This window comes from Balaenoptera borealis (genome assembly GCF_965194805.1).
Source record: "Balaenoptera borealis genome assembly, chromosome: 1".
Taxonomy (NCBI): Eukaryota; Metazoa; Chordata; class Mammalia; order Artiodactyla; family Balaenopteridae; genus Balaenoptera; species Balaenoptera borealis.
This window is the reverse complement of record NC_138860.1, coordinates 120,483,206-120,506,577: the sequence shown is the minus strand read 5'-3', so window position 1 is coordinate 120,506,577 and position 23,372 is coordinate 120,483,206. Positions and strand designations below refer to the sequence as shown.

The 23,372-nt window shown below is 38.7% G+C and overlaps 1 protein-coding gene across 1 annotated transcript in view; it reads right to left on the bottom strand.

Annotated features, from left to right (window-relative positions):
* LOC309636301 (uricase) overlaps nucleotides 1–23,372 on the bottom strand; it is a 41,427-nt gene that overhangs the window by 5,620 nt on the left and 12,435 nt on the right. Inside the window, exons 3-7 of the mRNA XM_082408698.1 lie at nucleotides 22,356–22,472; nucleotides 22,178–22,256; nucleotides 7,557–7,743; nucleotides 5,848–5,971; nucleotides 3,787–3,870 (exon numbers count right to left, since the gene is read on the bottom strand). Coding sequence (XP_082264824.1) covers nucleotides 3,787–3,870; nucleotides 5,848–5,971; nucleotides 7,557–7,743; nucleotides 22,178–22,256; nucleotides 22,356–22,472 — 591 coding nt within the window. The remainder of the gene's footprint in view (nucleotides 1–3,786; nucleotides 3,871–5,847; nucleotides 5,972–7,556; nucleotides 7,744–22,177; nucleotides 22,257–22,355; nucleotides 22,473–23,372) is intronic.

Here is a 23,372-nt window from a genome sequence, read left to right as displayed (position 1 = left end):
CAAATGACAATTAAAACACGACAATCCAAAATCTATGGGATGCAGCAAAAGCAGTTCTAAGAGGGAAGTTTATAGCTATACAAGCCTACCTCAAGAAACAAGAAAAATCTTAAGTAAACAATCTAACCTTAAACCTAAAGGAACTAGAGAAAGAAGAACAAACAAAGTTAGCAGAAGGAAAGAAATCATAAAGATCAGAGCAGAAATAAATGAAATAGAAACAAAGAAAACAATGGCAAAGATCAATAAAACTAAAAGTTGGTTCTTTCAGAAGATAAACAAAATTGATAAGCCATTAGCCAGACTCATCAAGAAAAAGAGGGAGAGGATTCATATCAATAAAATTAAAAATGAAAAAGGAGAAGTTACAACAGACACCGCAGAAATACAAAGCATCCTAAGAGACTACTACAAGCAAGTCTATGCCAATAAAATGAACAACCTGGAAGAAATGGACAAATTCTTAGAAAGGTATAACCTTCCAAGACTGAACCAGGAAGAAACAGAAAATATGAACAGACCAATCACAAGTAATGAAATTGAAACTGTGATTAAAAATCTTCCAACAAACAAAAGTCCAGGACCAGATGGCTTCACAGGTGAATTCTATCAAACATTTAGAGAAGAGCTAACACCCATCCTTCTCAAACTCTTCCAAAAAATTGCAGAGGAAGGAACACTCCCAAACTCATTCTATGAGGCCACCATCACCCTGATACCAAAACCAGACAAAGATACTACAAAAAAAGAAAATTACAGACCAATATCACTGATGAATATAGATGCAAAAATCCTTAACAAAATACTAGCAAACAGAATCCAGCAACACATTAAACGGATCATACACCACGATCAAGTGGGATTTATCCCAGGGATGCAAGGATTCTTCAATATATGCAAATCAATCAATGTGATACACCATATTAACAAATTGAAGAATAAAAACCATATGATCATCTCAATAGATGCAGAAAAAGCTTTTGACAAAATTCAACACCTATTTATGATGAAAACCCCCCAGAAAGTGGGCATAGAGGGAACCTACCTCAGCATAATAAAGGCAATATACAACAAACATCATTCTCAACGGTGAAAAACTGAAAGCATTTCCTCTAAGATCAGGAACTAGACAAGGATGTCCACTCTCGCCACTATTATTCAACATAGTTTTGGAAGTCCTAGCCATGGCAATCAGAATTGGAATACAGAATCAGAATCAGAATACAAATTGGAAAAGAAGAAGTAAAACTGTCACTGTTTGCAGATGACATGACACTATACATAGAGAATCTTAAAAATGCTACCAGAAAACTACTAGAGCTAATCAATGAATTTGGTAAAGTAGCAGGATACAAAATTAATGCACAGAAATCTCTTGCATTCCTATACACTAATGATGAAATATCTTAAAGAGATATTATGGAAACACTCCCATTTACCATTGCAACAAAAAGAATAAAATACCTAGGAATAAACCTACCTAGGGAGACAAAAGACCTGTATGCAGAAAACTATAAGATGCTGATGAAAGAAATTAAAGATGATACCAACAGATGGAGAGATATGCCATGTTCTTGGATTGGAAGAATCAATGTTGTGAAAATGACTATACTACCCAAAGCAATCTACAGATTCAATGCAATCCCTATCAAATTACCAATGGCATTTTTTACAGAACTAGAACAAATCATCTTAAAATTTGTATGGAGACACAAAAGACCCCAAATAGCCAAAGCAGTCTTGAGGGAAAAAAACGGAGCTGGAGGAATCAGACTCCCTGACTTCAGACTATACTACAAAGCTACAGTAATCAAGACAATATGGTACTGACACAAAAACAGAAACATAGATCAATGGAACAAGATAAAAAGCCCAGAGATAAACCCACGCACCTATGGTCAACTAATCTATGACAAAGGAGGCAAAGATATACAATGGAGAAAAGACAGTCTCTTCAATAAGTGGTGCTGGGAAAACTGGACAGCTACATGTAAAAGAATGAAGTTAGAAAACTCCCTAACACCATTCACAAAAATAAACTCAAAATGGATTCAAGACCTAAATGTAAGACCGGACACTATAAAACTCTTAGAGGAAAACATAGGAAGAACACTCTTTGACATAAATCACAGCAAGATCATTTTTGATCCACCTCCTAGAGTAATGGAAATAAAAACAAAAATAAACAAATGGGACCTACTGAAACTTCAAAGCTTTTGCACAGCAAAGGAAACTATAAACAAGACGAAAAGACAACCCTCAGAATGGGAGAAAATATTTGCAAACAAATCAACGGACAAAGGATTAATCTGCAAAATATATAAACAGCTCATTCAGCTCAATATTAAAGAAACAAACACCCCAATCCAAAAATGGGCAGAAGACCTAAATAGACATTTCTGCAAAGAAGACATACAGATGGCCAAGAAGCACATGAAAAGCTGCTCAACATCACTAATTATTAGAGAAATGCAAATCAAAACTACAATGAGGTATCACCTCACACCAGTTAGAATGGGCATCATCAGAAAATCTACAAACAACAAATGCTGGAGAGGGTGTGGAGAAAAGGGAACCCTCTTGCACTGTTGGTGGGAATGTAAATTGATACAGCCCCTACGGAGAACAATATGGAGTTTCCTTAAAAAACTAAAAATAGATTTACCATATGATCCAGCAATCCCACTACTGGGCATATACCCAGAGAAAACCATAATTCAAAAAGACACATGCACCCCAATGTTCATTGCAGCAGTATTTACAATAGCCAGGTCATGGAAGCAACCTAAATGCCCATCGACAGAGGAATGGATAAAGAAGATGTGGTACATATATACAATGGAATATTACTCAGCCATAAAAAGGAACGAAATTGAGTCATTTGTTGAGACGTGGATGGATCTAGAGACTGTCATACAGAGTGAAGTAAGTCAGAAAGAGAAAAACAAATATCGTCTATTAACGCATGTATGTGGAACCTAGAAAAATGGTACAGATGAACCAGTTTGCAGGGCAGAAGTTGAGACACAGATGTAGAGAACAAATGTATGGACACCAAGGGGGGGAAAACTGCAGTGGGGTGGGGATGGTGGTGTGCTGAATTGGGCGATTGGGATTGACATGTATACAGTGATGTGTATAAAGTTGATGACTGATAAGAACCTGCAGTACAAAGAAATAAACAAATAAACAAACAAAACAACTAATACTAAACTTTCTTTGGGTTATTTATATGGAAATATGTTAATATAAATGTTTCAGATATTACATGAAATTTCTAAAAAAAAAAAAAATGAACTTCCTCATCTTGCCTGCTGTAAATGCAACTAGAAACACAAATATCATCATTTTTTTTGTGTATATTGTATTCCACTTAAATTGACTACTTAAAAGTTAGAGATGATAGAAGAAAATGAAAATAGAATCTTTTTTTTTCTCCTCATCGTTTCATGATAGAAGAATAATGGAGCTGTGACCTTCTGGGGCAATTTTTGGAGAAGTATATCTCAAAGCTATTTCTTTGGGCACACTCTGTTCTTTCTTTTTCTTTTACTCTCTGCAACTTCCAACCTTCCTTTATAAGTATTCACCCACTTCTAGCATACTCCACCCTCAGACAGTGAAAGGCCAGAGTCTAAGAGGGCTCTAAACAGTGGCAACTATAAATATTCCAAAAGCAACAGCTGTTAGGAGTTGTGACAGGGGATAGTATCATCCTAAGTTTATAAAGAGGGGTAAAGAGTGGGTGGGGGAAATGTGCTTTAAATATGTTTAAAGTTCTCTTACCTCTTCCCTGTTGATCAGTCCCATTTTGGACATGTCTATGTTAAAGTAGTGAATGTTTGGCAGGCTGATTTCCATAGTTTCTATCTGAAATCCACAACAATATGCATTACATGCGGAAACTGTGAATCTGTCTCTGTTACTCCTTCCCACCAACCCCCAACTACCCACTAGCTCATTACTCAGATCCTACCTGTCTCTGAGATGTTCCTCTGATGTTCCTCTACTGCTTGACACTGTTCTCTCCTGCTAGTACTATTATTAAATGATGGACCCACTCTTCTCTCTGTGTATGAAATCCGTTTCTCAGAAAAGTAAAATCTCCTTGGGTCAGAAACCTGGGACATCTGCAGCATCCAACTGGCCTCCTGGTGCTGGCTCGTCAACCTCTTAAATTCCCCCTCCATCCATTCCCTCCTCTCGAGGCTTGTCCCTAACATTTGCAGGCCCTGGAGTAAGAGTATAATTGGATGTCCCCATACCAGATGTTTAATGATTTAAAAGTTATGAATCAAGCTAAAGTACTTTCAAGTGAAATATATTCTATCCCTCTAACTTGACAAATATTCCTTCATCACAATCTGGAAGGTCAGGATCGAATTTAAAATTCTCTGATTCCTTGCAGCATCATGCCAGGACCTGGCAGCATGAGAAGAGCCAGCCCTCAGCCCTGGCCATCCCATCTTCTCTCTTGGACTCATGTGGGTGGATACCCCAGCTTGCATGTCAAGTCCCATTCATACCTCTAGCAAACATCTGCCCCTTTTCTCACTCTCGGGCTTAAGGGTACACTAATGGCATGACTTGCACTTTAGGGGATAGATCTGGGGAACAGGCTTGCACAGGTTCTGGAAGTAGTCTCGGGGTTATTTGGGCAGGACATTCTGGGATGTAAATATCCAGAGAATTGTCTAGAAGGGGAAGCACGGGCTCCTGAAGTGTTTGTTGCCTTGGTCCCACTGACTCCTCATCCAGCGGAGAGAGGCATAGCTAGAGGAGGGCTTGGAGGGGGTGTGTGGGCTGTGGCAGGAGTCCCTTGTGCCCAGGTCTAAGGATGACTCGGTTCCTCTCCATCCCATCATGGCCTTAGTTCACATCCTTGTTGCCAGTTTTCTGCAACAGCTTCCCAACAGGTCTCCTTGTCTATGACCCATCATCCCTTTAATCTATCACATGTCTTTCAGAGTGGTCTTTCTAGAGTGCAAATCTGGTAGTGCCACACCTTGCTTAGACCCCTCAGTGGCTCCTAAGAGTTTTCAGGATAAAATACAGACTCTACAGAGAAGCCCACAAAGGGCTTCCCAATCTGCTTCCCAACTCATCTCTAGGCACATGGAAAGACTTTTGCTCCTGGAGCTTCACTTGTGGCAGAGCCTCAGCAGTAAATGACTGTTCCATGCTGCCTCCTGTCTCCACACCTACCTCCTCCCTCACCCTTGAGTATGAACTCAGATAACCCCTACCTGTCCCTTAAGACTCAGCTCAAATACCTCTTCCTCCAGAAAGCCTGGATTGCACTATCCCCTACACCAGAGTTAGGTGACTTCCTCTGAATTTCCATAATATTCTATTCTCTATTGAACTGTTAGTTTACTTATTTTCTTCTTTCACTTAATGATGAACTCTTTGAGGGTAGGGACGATGTCTAATTTATCTCTGATTTCCTCATGTGCTGATAGAGACATAATAACCATTCAATAATATCAAATGGATGGATGGATGAAATCTCTCTGCATTTATCCTTCATTCTCTGGCTCTCCTGAAGCATAGACCCTTGGGATAATTACCCCTCCTTCAGGGCATTTGAGTGTCCTAAATTGTAGCAGGTTGAAGAGACTCAGAATTTTCAACAAAACTAAAGAACTACAGCAGTGGCCTGTGTTTTCAGGTTAAACAGATTTTTACATTTTTTTATTCTCTTCTCACTTGCTATAACAAGCTTTTGAGCAACAACAGATGTCATTTTTCATGTGTCTTCCACTTTCTTATTTTAACTCTCTTTCTCAGAGCTGACAGGAGACACAAGTTCTCTCAGTCCTCAGAATGGCAAGTGACAAAACCTACCTCAGGAACTTGGCTCAGGGAGAGCATCTGGATGTCATAGAGGGTCTTCTGGATAGAGGGCGAGTACTCGCCTTTGTCATAGGGTCCAACAAATTTCTTCAGGACAACGTCCCTAATAGTGTCCCTAAAGCACAGAAAAGAGAACTGAGGGCTCTCACAGGGTGGTGTTTGGGGAACGTATTATGAAGCTAAGAAGCGGTACCCTCTCTGTCTCCCCAAAAACAATTTCATTGCTGGTTTTAGAGAGGATTAATATCCTGTGATGCCAAAAAGAAAAAAAAAACCTAACTTCCCATTTCCCTACACGCATACACACATGCACACAAGTCAATAAACGTATTGAGCATAACTAGGTTATCTTCATAATCTGGCACCAGGGCCCAGTGGGCATTCCAGGCTAAGTTTCCCTCCATGCTTGAAGAATTTATGAAGAGGACTTCCTAGTATTCTAATCTGCTTGGCTTGGCCCTTTGCTTGAATTGCTGCATTTTCAGGGGTATTACCATGTCAGGCTGTGTGCTAAGTATTTTATGTAATTACTTCATTAAATTCTCTCAATATACCTGAGGCAGGTACTATTATTATCTCCAATTTAGAGATGAGGAATCTGAGCTAAAAGTTAAATGATCTACTCAGTCCCCCTCCTTAGTGGGAGGCCCAGCTTGTACCCCGACTGGCTCAATTTCGTGCTCTTTTCAACATAAATACATCAGACTGCTGCCCATGGGGAACACTTGAAAAAAGGAGAAAAAAAGATTGAGGTGAGATTCTCTTCAAGCATTTCCAACCTATCACATAATGAAAGGAGCAGAGTAACACTCTGCCAGTGGGAGGAAGCTACCAGGGGGCAGATTCCAGCTTATCACAGGGTAGAAGTTTCTAACAATTAGAGCTTCAGCAAAGGAATGAGATACCTGCTCAAAAAGCAAACTGGGATTCAGAGGCCTAATCACTGCTTGTTGAGGATGTTAAAAAAAGAGTCATACGTTACAATGCTAAAGCATTTATCATTTATAAAATGCTTCTGTAACTGTCATCTCATTTTGAATTTAGCCTAGGGTGGCCACTTGTCCCAGTTTGCCTGGGACCAAGGGGTTTCCTAGGACATAGGACTTTCAGTGTTAAAATCAGGAAAGTCCTTGACAAACTGGGACGAGTTGGTCAGCCTGGTTTAGCCCTCTCTGCATCTGCCATGAAGTAACAAGGCCATTATCCTCATTTGATCCCGTGTTTCTTAAAGTGTGGCCTTTGGTCCAGCAGCATGAGCATCACCTGGGAGTTTGTTAGAAATGCACGTTCTCAGGCCCCATTCTGGGCCACAGAATTAGAACCTTTGGGGTTGGGCTCAGTGATCTGCAGTTTAATAAGCCCTCCTTATTAATAAGTCCTCAGAATCATGATTGTGATTCTGATACACAATCATGTTTGAGTACTACTGATTTAGTCAATTAAAAAACAGAGGATCAGGGAAATCAGGTGGTCTGCTCAAGGTCATTATAGCTAATAGCATCTTAGCTATTGGTGCAGATTTACTAACTCAAAGTAAGACCAGTATTCTTTCTGTTATCCATCAGAAGGGATGTCTTACAATGGGGAGGCGGAATTGAATGGCTTCCAAGTTTCCCTTTCAGATGGAAGACTCCATGAACTCTGGGAAAAGAGGGCAGACACTACCTCCACCAGCGCCAGACCCTAGCACTCGTTCATACCAGGTGGCCTCAAAGTCCACGTCTCTGCCCTGGTGGTAGCGCCACTTGCAGTACACTTGGGTGGCAAAGCACCGGTCCTTCACCTCAGGGAGGGTGGTGAACTGGTCCCTGATGAATCCTTCAAATCCGGACTGGGTTGTTTTCAAGACTTTGAGGTCTTTGATTCCAGAATTAATGACTGGAGGTCCTGTTTTATGTCAAAAGGTAAGAGGGGATGAGGTCATAAAGAAAACAGTGCCTTCTTACTGCCTAGCCCTGAGGATCCTGGTCATTAAAACATGGCACATTACATTTGTACAAAGAGCTACATCACTGCCTGTGTTTTCTCTCTCCCTGTCTCCTCTGAAGTCCACATGATGAAGACAGTGTGCCTTTCCCTCTCTCTGAATTCCACAACTCCCTGCCTTCTCATGCCCTAGGAGAACTGAAGGTCAGAGATTAAACGTCCATGCTGTGTTGAAGCCCACAGGAACAAATACCTTTTTCTCAGCTATGTGCAGAGGTATCTTCTAGGCCAATTACCTTCCAAATTTTGAGCTCCATCTCATTCAGCAGGCAGTCATGCTGGAATGAGTTAATAAACTCCTCAAAAGCAGCTCCTCTGTCTGCTATTGTGACGCCCTTTACTGGGGGTGGTCCTCATGTGGATTGTCTACACTGTTGATGGCTCCAATCACCACCAGACCCCTCAGTTCCCTTGCGTTTATGAACTCAGCAAAACCAGAAAATTTCATGAATAGGTAGCATCATGGGCCTGGATGAGCCTAAATAGAGACTGGGAAGATGAGGTCAGTGACCCATGAGGTATACATTGTCTAGGTGGATACTCATAAAGGCCTTTGTTTTTTGGCAGAACTGAGAAGGGGCAAAGTTGGCCTGTGGGGATCTGGGCGGGATGGACAGAGTTGAAAACAATGGAGGAGATGACATGGCTCTCCCGCCGTCCCTACATTACCTCATGAGATGCATCAGGGAGGTGGAGGGGAGAGAGGCATAATCTGAAAAAGCTGTTTACTTACGCCTGGCAGTTCTAGGTCAGGGCCCAGATGACAGGTAGGGTACCGAGTTAGCGAGGGGAAGATTCTCTCTTTCTTTTTCTATGTGGAACACACTGTAGTTCCAGCAGTTTGGTGAAGCCTGAAGAACACATGGCACCAGGTGACATGCTGGGAAGTCCCAGGGTACAATGTCTGTGGAAAGCAGCCTTTTTCCCAAGGAGGAGTGTCAACTGGCACAGCAAATGCTGGGCAGAGCCAGTGAGGCAGCAGTTGTACTCAGTGGGTGCAAACTTCTCCCTGAGCATGTGTGAGACAGCCCTCCAGGCTGGGAGAAGGTAGGAGAGTTTGGCTGGAGAGGTACAGCAGTTTTGTAATGAGAGAGCAACAAGGTCAGGGAAATTCGGGAATTAACTTCACCATGGCCTTATTTGTATGTGCAGGCTGGTGAGGCCAGGACACTCAGGGGGCACTTGGGTACAAACTCCCAAAAGCATAGTCAAGGCAGAATGACTTAGATCACCTCTTTTCAGTCTTGAAATTAGTCCAGACTAGTATCTATGCTTCTTGACCTGTTGAATCTCAAGCCAAGAGCTGGAGGTATCAGGCATCACTATGTTGTACATGGTCTTAGTTGAAGAATAAGAATGTAACTCACAATCCTCAATTAAAATCCAGGGTAGCTGTTAATAATCCAGTGGTTTACATCATCCTGTGTGATTTCTATTGCTGTGGTTAACTCAGGAGCTGTGGACTTTCAGAAGTAGGTAAATAATGACTATATTTTGATATTTTCCCAACCACATGTGTGTGCCTACCAGAGAGAGCAGTGGCCATGGTTAGTGGTAGATTTGCTGATTAAATATGTGCTGATTAAATAAGGTGTTCTGGTCACAGTGTTCTAGGATAATGTGGTAAGACAGAAAATGGTATTTTCTCAATTGGAAAATACCAAAGTTCTCATTGGAAGCTATATCTGAATCAGGATCAAGAGAAAGATACCAGCAACGATTTCATGCCTTAGGTTGGCTGGGTTTATCAGATTCTAAGTGTTATCAAGACACGATTCTGCAAAATCTGCATTTCTAACAGTGTAGAGCTGACCCAAGTGAGTCTTAAGTCTCAGACCCAAGAGAATTGCAGAAGCAATCAATAAGTATCCATTAAATGAATGAGTGAGTGCAGTAAAATTGATTCACCTTAACTTAGCCTTACAACTTAGTGTCTTTTTCTTCTGGACAGTTCTCCTCCATCAATCTTTACCATTTCCCTTCCTGATCTGCCCCCTCCCCTCAACCCTCACCCACAGACAGTGTGACAGGGGGAGAAGGGGAGGGCATCAACACTGATTGAGAAGGTCCTGACTGCCAGCACACGTTCTAGTCGTATGGCTAGACACTGGCAGAGGTGGAATTTGAACTCAGCACCCCATTATGAGATTTCATGCTTTTCTTTCCCCTTTTTGGATCACTCCCCATCCTCAAAATGTTTCCTCCTGCCTTTAACTCTCTCTTCCCATTTCTGTAATAAAAGAGGACTTTCCAAGAGACAAGAAAGTTGCCACCGCCATTCCGCAATGTGCATTCAGGACTCAGACAGAGCCCCCAGTTGAAAAATACCATCCCCGTTGGTTTGAAATGAAGATTGAAGCATCACTTTTAGAAATGACCCCATGTGTCTTGAAAACATTTTATCATTTAAAAATTTCCTATTGAAATACCAAGACCCCTTAGAGGAGTCACTCCTTAAGCCTTTATAAACTAATATCATAATTTACTTCCAACAGTAATCCCTTCTAGAAAAAAAAATCCTATAGAAATGAAACTTGAATTTGCAATCAGAAGTGGGGTTAGAACAAGTAGTGGGAATCCTCGAAGGGGGATAAAGAGAAGTCAAGGGAAACCAAAGGCAAACTTTATCTATTTCTACTTTTCCTATACAGCTGGCCTTGATCGCCAGCATCTATGTGAGCCAACCAGACTTTGAATCCTCAGTTGTCTCAATCATAAAAGGATTTCCAGATGCAGGGTTACATATGGTTGAGTCCACAGTCTTGGGACTCAGGCTCCTTGAATTCAGCCTCAGTACTCTCCATGCCTCTCCTCCCCTATTTATGGGCAGTATTTCCTTGATAGAATTACTTAACCTCTCTCTACCTTGATTTTCTCATCTGCAGGAGATGATAATCATAACTATTTCCTAGAGATGATAGATGTCTAAGATGATACACATAAAGGACTTAGTAAAATGGCTGTCCAGGAGGAAATGCTCTATAAAATTATTATGATGATTTTGCCCTAATTGACCTTTTCTTATTGACGTCAACCCCCTGTAAATACTTCCCATGTTTCACAAAGGCTCATTGGGTTCTGAAAACTCCTTCTGACATGCCATCCCTATCCACCTCCAGCCCTGTGATGAGATTTATTGATCTTTGGGGAGTGTCAGTCTGCTAGGCAACTTTGAAATGATCTACTTTCTTGCTAGAATCTGAAAATGGAGAAAGCAGTTGCATTTTCTAATGTGTTTTGACCTCAGTTTCACATGGAATAAAACATCTCATGTTCTCAAAGACAGTTCACTACTGCCACAGTTTAGGCAGAACGCAAAACATCTACTCTGGTGTGCTCATCATTCTATGAACAACGACAAAAACCTATTCTCTTTGAATGTGAAAAATACATTTTCTTGGCACGCATCAGACACCCTGGACGAAATCTGGGAGCTTATTTTATCTTCTCTGTTGGCGGTGCCCCAGCTTTCTGAACACTGGTAGGAACCTGAGCCTTTCAAATCCATGGGCCCATCAACTAAAAATATGATGCTTCACACACTCTTAAAAAGATTCCAGTTTAGACTAACAAGAAGTAATTCAACCCAAAAGACTGTCCTTTTCTAGGTTACTTCCTATGAAACCACTTAATCAGCTCTTTTTTGCCTTTCTGCCATGGTTATGGAGTAACGCAAAAGGAAGATTTTCACATTTTACTTTTCTAGAACATAATCTTTTCTAACTTTCAGTGTCCTCCTACACACTTAACAGATTGTGGTTTATCTCTCAGAGAAGCATACATCCTACCCCTTCAGGTCTCTAAGGGAAAGAAACTGCAAATTAATAGAAACTAAGCCCGATTCCTTACCTACGCATCAGGTGTCACAAAGCACAAAGCTTTACTGAGCCAAGAAAAAAAAATCCTGTCATGAAGGGGATAATTGCTTCCACATTTAACACCTCCAAAAAGGACACAAATAGCTAAAAGGAGGATATTTTAAAACTATATTAAATCATTCTAGTAGAAAACCTCAAATTTGTAAAGTGCTAGAAAAAGTGAAGATCAATTAAATATCATTTGCCTTTGAGAGTCCATTTAGCTCATGGAGGTAGGATGAAAGCTCCCTGTGTGTAATTCTGGATGGGGAGAGATGACGTCACCCAGATGGAAGGAAGTTAACTGGGTTTTTGTACAATGAGGTGATGATCAAGATGATTTTTAAAAGATCTTGTGCTTGTCAAGAACCTTTCTTTTGGAATAACTGAAGAGTGTCTTAGTCTTGATATCAAAATGATACAGGCAGCCTTCTTGGCAGTGGCAATCTCTGTCCTGAGTCTCCCACTTTCCCCATCTCATTTCTTCCATCTGCCCTGCCTGACACCTCTTAAATCTCTTCTCCTCCAGGACTTTAGTTTTATCAACGCCCTTCCTAAAATCTTCCTCCTACCCCTACTAGTCTCCATGTCAATAGATTTTTTTTTTCACCACTACAAGACAGTATCTCTTATTTGAAACCTCTTCTCTATCTTCCATTCCTCTATTTGGTTATGCTTTAGTTGAATTTTTATAATTAGTGTCAGATTGGGAGAAATATGATGCTTAAAGAATTATGAATTATAATTCAAATTGTGTGTGGGGGGGTGTGTTGGGGAGATGCTCTGCTTAGTTCAACTAGTTTAAATTAGTGACTCAACCATCCCAGTGACTTCAAGGCTTGGCTAAGCTTGTAGTTCACAGAGACTCACAGAGAAACAGTTTGGAAGATCGAGGTTCCATATAACACCTACATCAACAGCCTGTACCACACATGCAGAGCCTAGCTCTCCTCTCAGAGCTGGGGAAGTCACAAAAATAACACCAGCCCTCATCCCTTTGGTGAAAAAATTTCTCTCTCTCTTCCAGATTCTCCCATGGAACTAGCAGACTTTGAAACAGCTAAAAGAACACTTAATGATGTAGCTTAAAAAGATACCCTAGGAAAAAATAGTGTAATGGGAGTTTTATAGCAATTCTCAGGGCCTAAAGTGGGTGCTTCAGATTCAGAAGGCTTTCTATAAATGTTTGCTCAATTGATAAGAATGAATCCAGTCCACCAGGAGAAACCCAGTTACATATCCTGCTGGGAAAATTTGCAGGCTGAATGGGTGATTAAGTACATGTGTTTGAGGGGGCAGAATTCTCACTATCCTAGCCAGCCCCCCACAAAAAGCCCTACTTAGAGGTTTGTAACAACAGCCTTCAGCATGTGAATTGGGGTGTGTGTGTTTGTGTGTGTAAGATGATTATTTTCTTTAGTTAAGCCTATGCAAGGGCATTTCTTATGACAGTGATTGTACACTGAATCACCTCATGATATCTGCAGTTTTAGCTCCTGGAAAATAAGCAAATTAAGAATTAAACTTTGTTACCAAAAAAACGGCATAGACCCCTACTCTCCAAAGAGGGACAGAGTACAAATGTCATCTTCAAATAGACAACACAGGAAGATACACAGACTCAGGAACGTGTGCACACATACTGCACACCCCCAAGGCAGCAGATGCCTCCTTCCCTGCTGACCCCTGCCAGCCCACGCATGCTATGGGGGGGGGGGAGGTGCTGGACTCCAGACAAGTCAAGTTGGAGCTCTGGGAACACTGCCACAGTGATCGCAACACCCTGAAGTTTTCTGAAGAAAGAAAAAGCTTTGGCCTGATTCTGTTGATTAGTTTCCACCCTGTAGCAGCCAGGTGACTAGAATTCAGGCTGATGATAGCTCCTGGTAATTCCTGGAAAGAACAAGGGTGTGAAGTGCAGCCTGTTTTCTTCCTATGATCAGCTGAGCCCTAGATTTGGCCACTCCACTTCCACCTCCAGGGGTCTGCTAAATATTCTTGCAGAGGGAGGTCACCAATGATGCCTACTTGCCAAACTGCACACTCTCTTCAGTCTTCTTTTAAACCAAACTTCTTAACCTTCCTGTGGAGGAGACCACTGGCAGGTCCTCTTCCTCCTGGGTCCACGGCTAGACTACATTTCCTGGCCCTCCTTGCAGTTAGGTGTGGCTGTGTGATTGGGTTCTCTTCATTTGATGTGCTCTGTGCTACTTCAGACCTTGAGCAGTTTCACCTCCTCCTTTTTTTCTTCAAGCTCTTTTCTTCTCCTTGTTGTCTGGTATGGGGAATCTACTCTCAAGGTGACCCGAGAAAGTGAGGATCAAAACTGTCTGGTTGCATCAACCTGGATTCCTGAATAACTTCCTGGAGTGGAGCATCCTCCCAACACACACACACACACATGCACGCAAGCACACACGCACACGTGCGTGCACACACACAAACACACACGTGCACACACACACACACACACACACTGAACTTGACTTTTACAAAAAACTGTAAGCTTCATGTGCAAAGCCACTACATATAAGCCTACTTATTATGCATTCTATTATCCCAATAACTATCCCTCATTTCTTGAAATGTATTTTCCCTTTGCTTCCATGACACCACTGTCTCCAAGCCTCCTCCTGTCCCTCTGATCATTCTTCTCTCTCACTCTTTAAACTTTCCAACCTTTAAACTGGGGAATTTTTCCCCAGGCCCTCTCATCTTTCCTCTTCTCACTTTATATGTTTTTCTGGATTGTTCCTTCTTCCCCATGGCTTCACCAACCAATTTGGAAATAGATAGTCTCCAAGTCCATCCCTTATTCCCAAACTTACCAGCTTCCTCTAGAAACTTCCTCATTATATGTATTATTCTTAGTCAACACCCACAGGCCCCTGACTTTAGGATAACTTTAACCCGTCCTTCTCTCTAACCTTCCATCCTTACGCAAATACTCAGACTTATAAGCACACTTCAGAAATGCCTCACATAATGTCTGTCCCCAACTTCTGTAGTCTTTTCATCTCTACCTCTCTGCCTTAGTTCAGACTCCATCATTTCTTCATCTCTGCAACAAGTCTCCAAATGTCTCACTACTGCCTGTTTCTCCAGCCAGTTTACCATAACCTTGGTCAGAATTACTAAACAGTACACACATACACATAAAGACCTTTCCTGGATCTCTATTATCATTCAAAATAATAATAATAACAGCTTTCTTTCAAAGAGTGCTTCTTATGTGCCAGGTACTGTGCTAAATGTTAAATTAACATTTATCCCCTTTCATTCTCTGGGTAATTGCTGAGGTAGACACTGTTATTCTCATGTTAGAAATAAAAAAAAAACACTGAAGTAGTATACTTAATGTGCTCACAGTCACAAAGTTATTAAGTAGAGAAGCTCAAATTCAAAAACAGTTCAGTCTTCATACAGTAAAGGTAGGAAATCATCCACATGCAATGCTAGTAGGGAGGTTAAAAGACAAAAGTAGTCAATTCATTTGTATCCATGATAAGAAGTTAAGGGATACAAAAAACAATTAGATGTAAAATATAATATCAAAAACAGTAATCATGAAGGGAGTAGAGTACAAATGCAAGGTATCTATATATAGAGAGATTGCTATACAAAAACCTCATGGTAAACACAAAACAAAAATACCCACAAAAAAGAAAAAGAAATCTAAACATAATACTAAAGATAGTCATCAAATCACAAGAGAAGGGAACAAAAGAAGAAAGGGGAAAAAAGAAGACCCACAAAAACAAATCCAAAACATTAACCAAATGACAATAGGAACATACATATTGATAATTATCCTAAACATAAATGGACTAAATGGTTCAACCAAAAGACATAGACTGGTTAATGGATAAAAAAAGCAGCATCCATATATGTGCTGCCTACAAGAGACTCACTTCAGACCTAGAGACACACCAGACTGAAAGTGAGGGGATAGAAAAAGGTATTCCATACAAATGGAAATCAACAGAAAGCTGAAGTAGCAATACTTATATCAGACAAAATAGACTTTAAAATAAAGACTGTCACAAGAGACAAAGGACACTACATAATAATCAAAGGATCAATCTGAAAAGAAGATATAACAATTATAAATATATATGCACCCAACATAGGAGCACCTTAATATATAAGGCAAATATTAACAGACATAAAAGGAGAAATTGACAGTAATATAATAATAGTGGGGGACATTAGCTCCCTATTACATCAATGAACAGATCATCCAGACAGAAAATCAATAAGGAAACACAAATGATACATTAGATCAGCTGGCCTATTTATAGAGCATTCCATCTGAAAGCAGCAGAATACATATCCTTTTCAAGTGCACATGGAACATTCTCCAGGATAGATCACACACTGAGCAACAAAGCAAGCCTTGGTAAATTTAAGAAAATTGAAATCATATCAAGATCTTTTCCAACCACAACACTATGAGGCTAGAAATCAACTACAAGAAAAAAAACTGCAAAAAAACACAAACACGTGGAGGCTAAACAACCAATGGATCACTGAAGAAGTCAAAGAGGAAATCAAAAAATACCTAGAGACGAATGAAAATGAAAACACAATGATCCAAAACCTATGGGACACAGAAAAACAGTTCTCAGAGGGACGTTTATAGCAATACAAGCTTACCTCAGGAAACAAGAAAAATCTCAAATAAACAACCTAATCCTATGCATAAAGCAACTAGAGAAAGAAGAATAAACAAAACCCAAAGTTAGTAGAAGGAAAGAAATCATAAAGATCAGAGCAGAAATAAATGAAATAGAGACTAAAAAAAAAAACAATAGAAAAGATCAATGAAACTAAAACTGGTTCTTTGAAAAGATAAACAAAATTGATAAACCTTTAGCCAGACTCATGAAGAAAACAAGGTAGAGGGCCCAAATCAAAATCAGAAATGAAGAAGGAGAAGTTACAACTGACACCACAGAAATACAATATGCCAATAAATTGGACAACCTAGAAGAAATGGACAAATTCTTAGAAAGGTACAGTCTCCCAAGACCAAACCAGGGAGAAATAGAAAATATGCACAGAACAATTAACAGTAGTGAAATGGAATCAGTAATTTAAAAACTCCCAGTGAATAAAATTGCTGGACCAGATGGCATCACAGGTGAATTCTATGAAACATTTAGAGAAGAGTTAACACCTACCCTTCTGAAACTATTCCAAAAAATTGCAGAGGAAGGAACACTTCCAAACTCGTTCTATAAGGCCACCATCACCCTGATACCAAAACCAGACAAAGATATCACAAAAAAAGAAAATTATAGGTCAATAACACTGATGAACATAAATGCAAAAATCTTCAACAAAATACTAGCAAACTGAATCCAACAGTACATTAAAAGGCTCATACAACATAATCAAGTGGGATTTATCCCAGGGATGCAAGGATTTTTCAAAATCCACAAATCCATCAGTGTGACACACCACATTAACAAATTGAAGAATAAAAACCATATGATCATCTCAATTGATGCAGAAAAAGCTTTTGATAAAATTCAACATCCATTTATGATAAAAACTCTCCAGAAAGTGAGCATAGAGAGAACATACCTCAACATAATAAAGGTCATATATGACAAACCCACAACTAACATCATACTCAATGGTGAGACGCTGAAAGCATTTCCTCTAAGATCAGGAACAAGACAAGGATGCTCACTCTAGCCACTTTTATTCAACATAGTTCTGGAAGTCCTAGCCACAGAAATCAGAGAAGCAAAAGAAATAAAAGGAATCCAAATTGGAAAAGAAGTAAAACTGTCACTGTCTGCCGATGACATGATGCTATACATAGAACATCCTAAAGATGCTACCAGAAAACTACTAAGCTCATCAATGAGTTCGGTAAAGTTGCTGGATACAAAATTAATATACAGAAATCTGTTGCATTTCTATACACTAACAATGAAAGATCGGAAAGAGAAATTAAGGAACAATCCCATTTACCATCACATCAAAAGGAATAAAATACCTAGGAATAAACCTACCTAAGGAGGCAAAAGACCTGTATTCCAAAAACTGTAAGACACTGATGAAAGAACTTCAAGATGACACAAACAGATGGAAACATATACCATGTTCTTGGATTGGAAGAATCAATATTGTTAAAATGACCATACTACCCAAGACAATCTACAGATTCAATACAATCCCTATCAAATTACCAATGGCATTTTTCACAGAAATAGAACAAAAAAAATTTTAATTCATATGAAAACACAAAAGACCCTGAATAGCAAAAACAATCTTGAGAAAGAAGAACAGAGCTGGAGAGACCATGCTCCCTGACTTCAGACTATATTACAAAGCTACAGTAATCAAAACAGTACGGTACTGGCACAAAAACAGACATATAGATCAATGTTACAGGATAGAAAGCCCAGAAATAAACCCATGCGCTTATGGTTAATTAATCTATGACAAAGAGGCAAGAATTTACAATGGAGAAAAGAAAGTCTCTTCAATAAGTGGTGCTGGGATAAGAAGACAGCTACATGTAAAAGAATGAACATAGAACATTCTCTAATACCGTATACAAAAATAAACTCAAAATGGATTAAAGACCTAAATGTAAGACTGGATAGTATGAAACTCCTAGAGGAAAACATTGGCAGAACACTGTTTGACATAAATCGCAGAAATATTGTTTTGGATTCATCTCCTAGAGTAATAGAAATAAAAACAGAAATAAACAAATGGGACCTAATTAAACTTAAAAGTTTTGCATAGCAAAAGAAACCATAAACAAAATGAATAGACAACCTATGGACTGGGAGAAAATATTTGCAAACAATGCTACTGACGAGGGATTAATTTCCAAAATATACAAACAGCTCATACAGCTTAATATCAAAAAAACAAAGAACCCAATAAAAAAAATGGGCAGAAGATCTAAACAGACATTTCTCCAAAGAAGACATACAAATGGCCAACAGGCACTTGAAAAGATGCTCAATATTGCTAATTATTAGAGAAATGCAAATCAAAACTACAATGAGGTATCACTCTCACAGGTCAGAATGGCCATTATTAAAATGTCTATTAATACTAAAAGCTGGAGAGGGTGTGGAGAAAAAGGAACCCTCCTGCACTGTTGGTGGGAATGTAATTTGGTGCAGCCACTATGGAGAACAGTATGGAGGTTCCTTAAAAAACTAAAAATAGAGTTAATCATGTGATCCTGCAATCCCACTCCTGGGCATATATCCAGAGAAAATTCTGATTTGAAAAGATACATGCATCCCAATGTTCACAGCCGCACTATTTACGGTAGCCAAGACATGGAAGCAACCTAAATGTCCATCAACAGATGAATGGATAAAGAATATTACTCAGCCATAAAAAAGTGTGAAATAATGACATCTGCAGCAATATGGATGGACCTAGAGATTATCATATTAAGTGAAGTAAATCAGACAGAGAAAGACAAATATCATATGATATCACTTACATGTGGAATCTAAAAAAAATGATACAAATGGACTTATTTACAAAATAAAAATAGACCCACAGAAACAGAAAACAAACTTATGGTTACCAAAGGGGATAGAAGGAGTGGGGGGAGATAAATTGGGAATTTAGGATTAACATATACACACTACTATATATAAAATAGATAAACAACAGGGACCTACTGTATAGTACATGGGACTATATTCAGTATCTTACAATAATCTCTAATGGAAAAGAATCTGAAAAAGAATATATATATACATATACATGTATGTATGTGTGTGTGTGTATAACTGAATCACTTTACTGTACACCTGAAACTAACACAACATTGTAAATTAACTATACTTCAATTTAAAAAATGGTTTAAAAAAATTTGTTAATAAAAATAGCAAAGCAGTAAAAAAAACAAACAAAACAACAAACAACAAGAAAACAGTTTAATCTGACAAGACCTATGGACTTAACTACCATGCAAAAACTGCCTCCTAGTTACACCAATTTTTTTTTTTGGCCATGCTGCACGGCTTGCAGGATCTTAGTCTCCCGACCAGAGATCAAACCTGGACCCTCAACAGTGAAAGTGCAGAGTCCTAACCACTGGACTGCCAGGAATTCCCTAGTTAGGCCAATCTTGCTAGTATGGTACATTAGACCCAAACCAAGCTCTTCATCCTCGTCTCTGCTCCTTACATTCTAAAAACTGGACCCTTCAACCTGCTACTGTTGCACAAATGCTTTGCCCTTTCAACACTAAAATCATTTGCCTAGTATGGTGATCTACATAAGGCAGATGCTCAAAATATTTGTTTCCCTCTTCCACTCTTCATGACTCCTACCCATGTACATTCTGTTTCTTCTGCCTGTAATTTCCTTTCCCCTTTCTATGTCCAGCACATTCTGAATCATTTTTCAAGTCAGTTGGAATATTTCCTCCTCCCCCATCAAACCTTCCAGACTGCCCTAGGAAGAGTTAGTTTTCTGCATCTCTTTACTCCCATAGCATACCTTTAATTCTTTCATAGTGGTCTTTAGCCCCTCATATTGCAATAAATCTATTTATAAGTCTATCTCCTAATATTCATCTACTGTGAACTCACTAGGGTCAGAGAATGTCTTATTCACATCTGAATCTACCACCGTTAGTATACCTAACAAGTCCTCAAAATCATTATTGAATGAATAGTATTTAAATCAATGACATAAATATATGTTATACAGGCTCTTATCTTTTTAGTTAGCTCTCCTGAAATCTAATTCTAGCCCCTGCTATTATTTTACATAATTAAAAGTGGAATGAGAAACATGTTAAGTATTGTAAAAATCACTCAAAGTGGTTTAGAGCTAACCAATATGGCAGCCACTAGCCACATGTGGCTATGAAGCCCTTGGAATATGGTAAATGAGAAATGAGACGTCCTGTAAATATAAAATACACACAGAAATTCAAATACTTAATTTAAAAAATAATATTAAATATTTCATTAATAATTTTTGTATTTATTATATATGTAAGTGGCATTTTGGATATATTAGGTTAAATAAAAAGTATTATTAAAGTTAATTTGTTTCTACTTTTCTAATGTGACTACTAGGAAATTTTTAAATTAGATATGTGGCTTGCATTATATTTCTGCTGGGAAGTGCCAGTTTAGAGTTTATAATTTTACAGGGGTATTCACTGTGATTTGGGTAGGAAAACACTGGCCTGGGGAATCAGGAACCTCTCTCTCTCCTCCAAAGTCACATACATAAAGCAAGAAAGAAGGAAGGAAAGAAAGGAAGTTACATTTTAACTAACAAACAGCTCAGTCAACAAGTTAATATATCACATGGCTACAGATTTAGAGGATTAAAAAAATCATTACCTTTTCAACTTAACAACTAGTTATTCAGTCTTCCTTATATAATAATAATTTCACAACTGTTAATCAAACACTGAGAAGGCCCTGGCTGTGTCTAGAATTTAATACAGATAGGGAAAAATATTAAATGATAGCTAAAACACAAGGACTTCCTAAGGGAAGGCATTATCCAATAGACCTTAGATGAGAGGAACTTATATTTTATTAACCTTTTAATATTTCTGACATTCATGAGACGTCACCTCAAATTCTTACTGAAGAGAGCTAGAGAAGAAAGAAAAAGAGATACAGAAAGGAAAAGAAATGAAATGAAAGAAACAAGCAGGAAAGGGAAGGAAAGGAGAAGAAAAGAGAAAAGGAAAATAGAAAAGAAAAAATTTCAGAGTTCACACTCTCAATTTATAATGATCATTAAAGTTTATTTTTTATTAGGATAGAGACATTTCTACCATGGTGGTTCTATGGTTCTTAGAGGTCCTCCAGTCTAACTCTTAGTCAATTATTGAACTCTGCTCTGACAACCTCAACAAATCAGTGGAAGACACACTTTGCTAAGTTCAATCATCAGTACTAATAAGGTCTATATTGTAATTATGTTCCTCAGTTAATTTTTAGATTTCTTGGTAAATAGAAATAATTATATAATTGTCACTGCTATATTTAAAGGAGGTTTATTTTATGGTAACTATAATAATATCAGTGGTTTTATTATTATGACAAAATTTCAAGGAAATGTGATTGTTATTTTCTAGATATTTCCTATAAAGGTTATTATAATCATAGCATGGTATGGTACAAAAATAACTGGTCAGAAAATTCAGAGATTTGAGCTTTTGTCAGCCTGTGTCTTTTTTTCCCTCACTTCAAAATCATGCAATAAAAATGATCACTCAACCCCCAGGTTTGTTGCAAAGGTTATTATTTCATATTTATATTTTTAAGATAAAAAGCAGATAGTTCTTTAATGTAATCCAGGGTCACACTGTTCATTCCCATCTCAGATTTAAAAGACTTCAAAATTCTCTACAGTTTTCCTTGGTGTTAATAAACAGAGTTGTTTAGAAGAAAAAAAAAAACTGAAATTGCTATTGCAGAATCAAAACATGAAAAACATTTTCTCACCACTCCTCAACTGTTCAACCTCACAGAAGTGCGTTCCAGTGGGAGTATGAATAAATGCATGGACATGCTTAACTCCATTCTGAAAATTAGAAAAAAAAATTATTTCCAGTAAAATTTCAACATATGTCATAAAGCCAATTTCTTTAATTAAACTGAGAGCACGAATAAGTGAGGTAACCTTTTCAAAACGTTTCCAAGGGACTTCTTCCACATAGACTTGAACTCGAATAACATGGTTAAAAGAAGAAAGGAAATGCTCACAGATATTCACAGCAAACGTTTCTATGCTTTTGATCTGTAAAAAGAAATAAATGTGAATGATCAGAAATACTTGCCCCACTTAAAAATCATTTTTAAATATCCATGGGACTCTCTTTCCTGATAAAGTGTTTTTTAGAATCAGAGAAACAAAGAATAAGAAAGAATTAGAGATGAATTGGTCCTAATCCCAATTTCTCACAAGGGCTCCTAAGTGTAGTTAATGGATCACCATCACCAGGTGAGACTATCCTGTTTTTAAAAGAAAACTGTGTGCAGGAGAGGATGTGTCTATCCATCAGTGGATGAGCAAAAAGGAACTTAACGTTCAGATTCTCCTCACGGTGAGCTCAGTCATCACCCATGGCAGCTAAAGTACTGCAGGATACTTCAAAACACTCTGCTCTCTTCATGAGGCTGGGAAACAGACCTCCCAGTTTCCCAAAGAAAAATGTTAATGAAGGGTCACTTCAGCTTCCTTGCCTTGCAAACAGGCCTTCTATTGACCATCCCCAGCTCTCCACCCCCATAAAGCAGCTCCCTTCTTCCATCCAAATTCTTCAGGTTAATCTCTAGGCAATGTTTTATGGTCCTAGTACAGTCTACAGATTATTTATGGCTTTGCCTATAATTAAGCTAGACTGTATAGGTTTCCCAAGGATAGTTTTGTTTTATACCTGTTGTCTCAGAATAATTATTAATAAACATCCTATTTCACTCTGAAAAGTATCCTGGTTTGGATAAGAAATTATACAGTCACTCTATCTACAATGAATACATTTAAATTGGTTTTAACATCCAGGTCCATTCTTTCACTTTTCTGTACTTCTCACATAGTACAGGAAATATAAGAATTTGTGTTATATAGAGACCCTCTTCTCTAACACAGTACAGAGCTTATTTTCAATTCATTTTTAAAGAAAGCAATGCCTTTTTC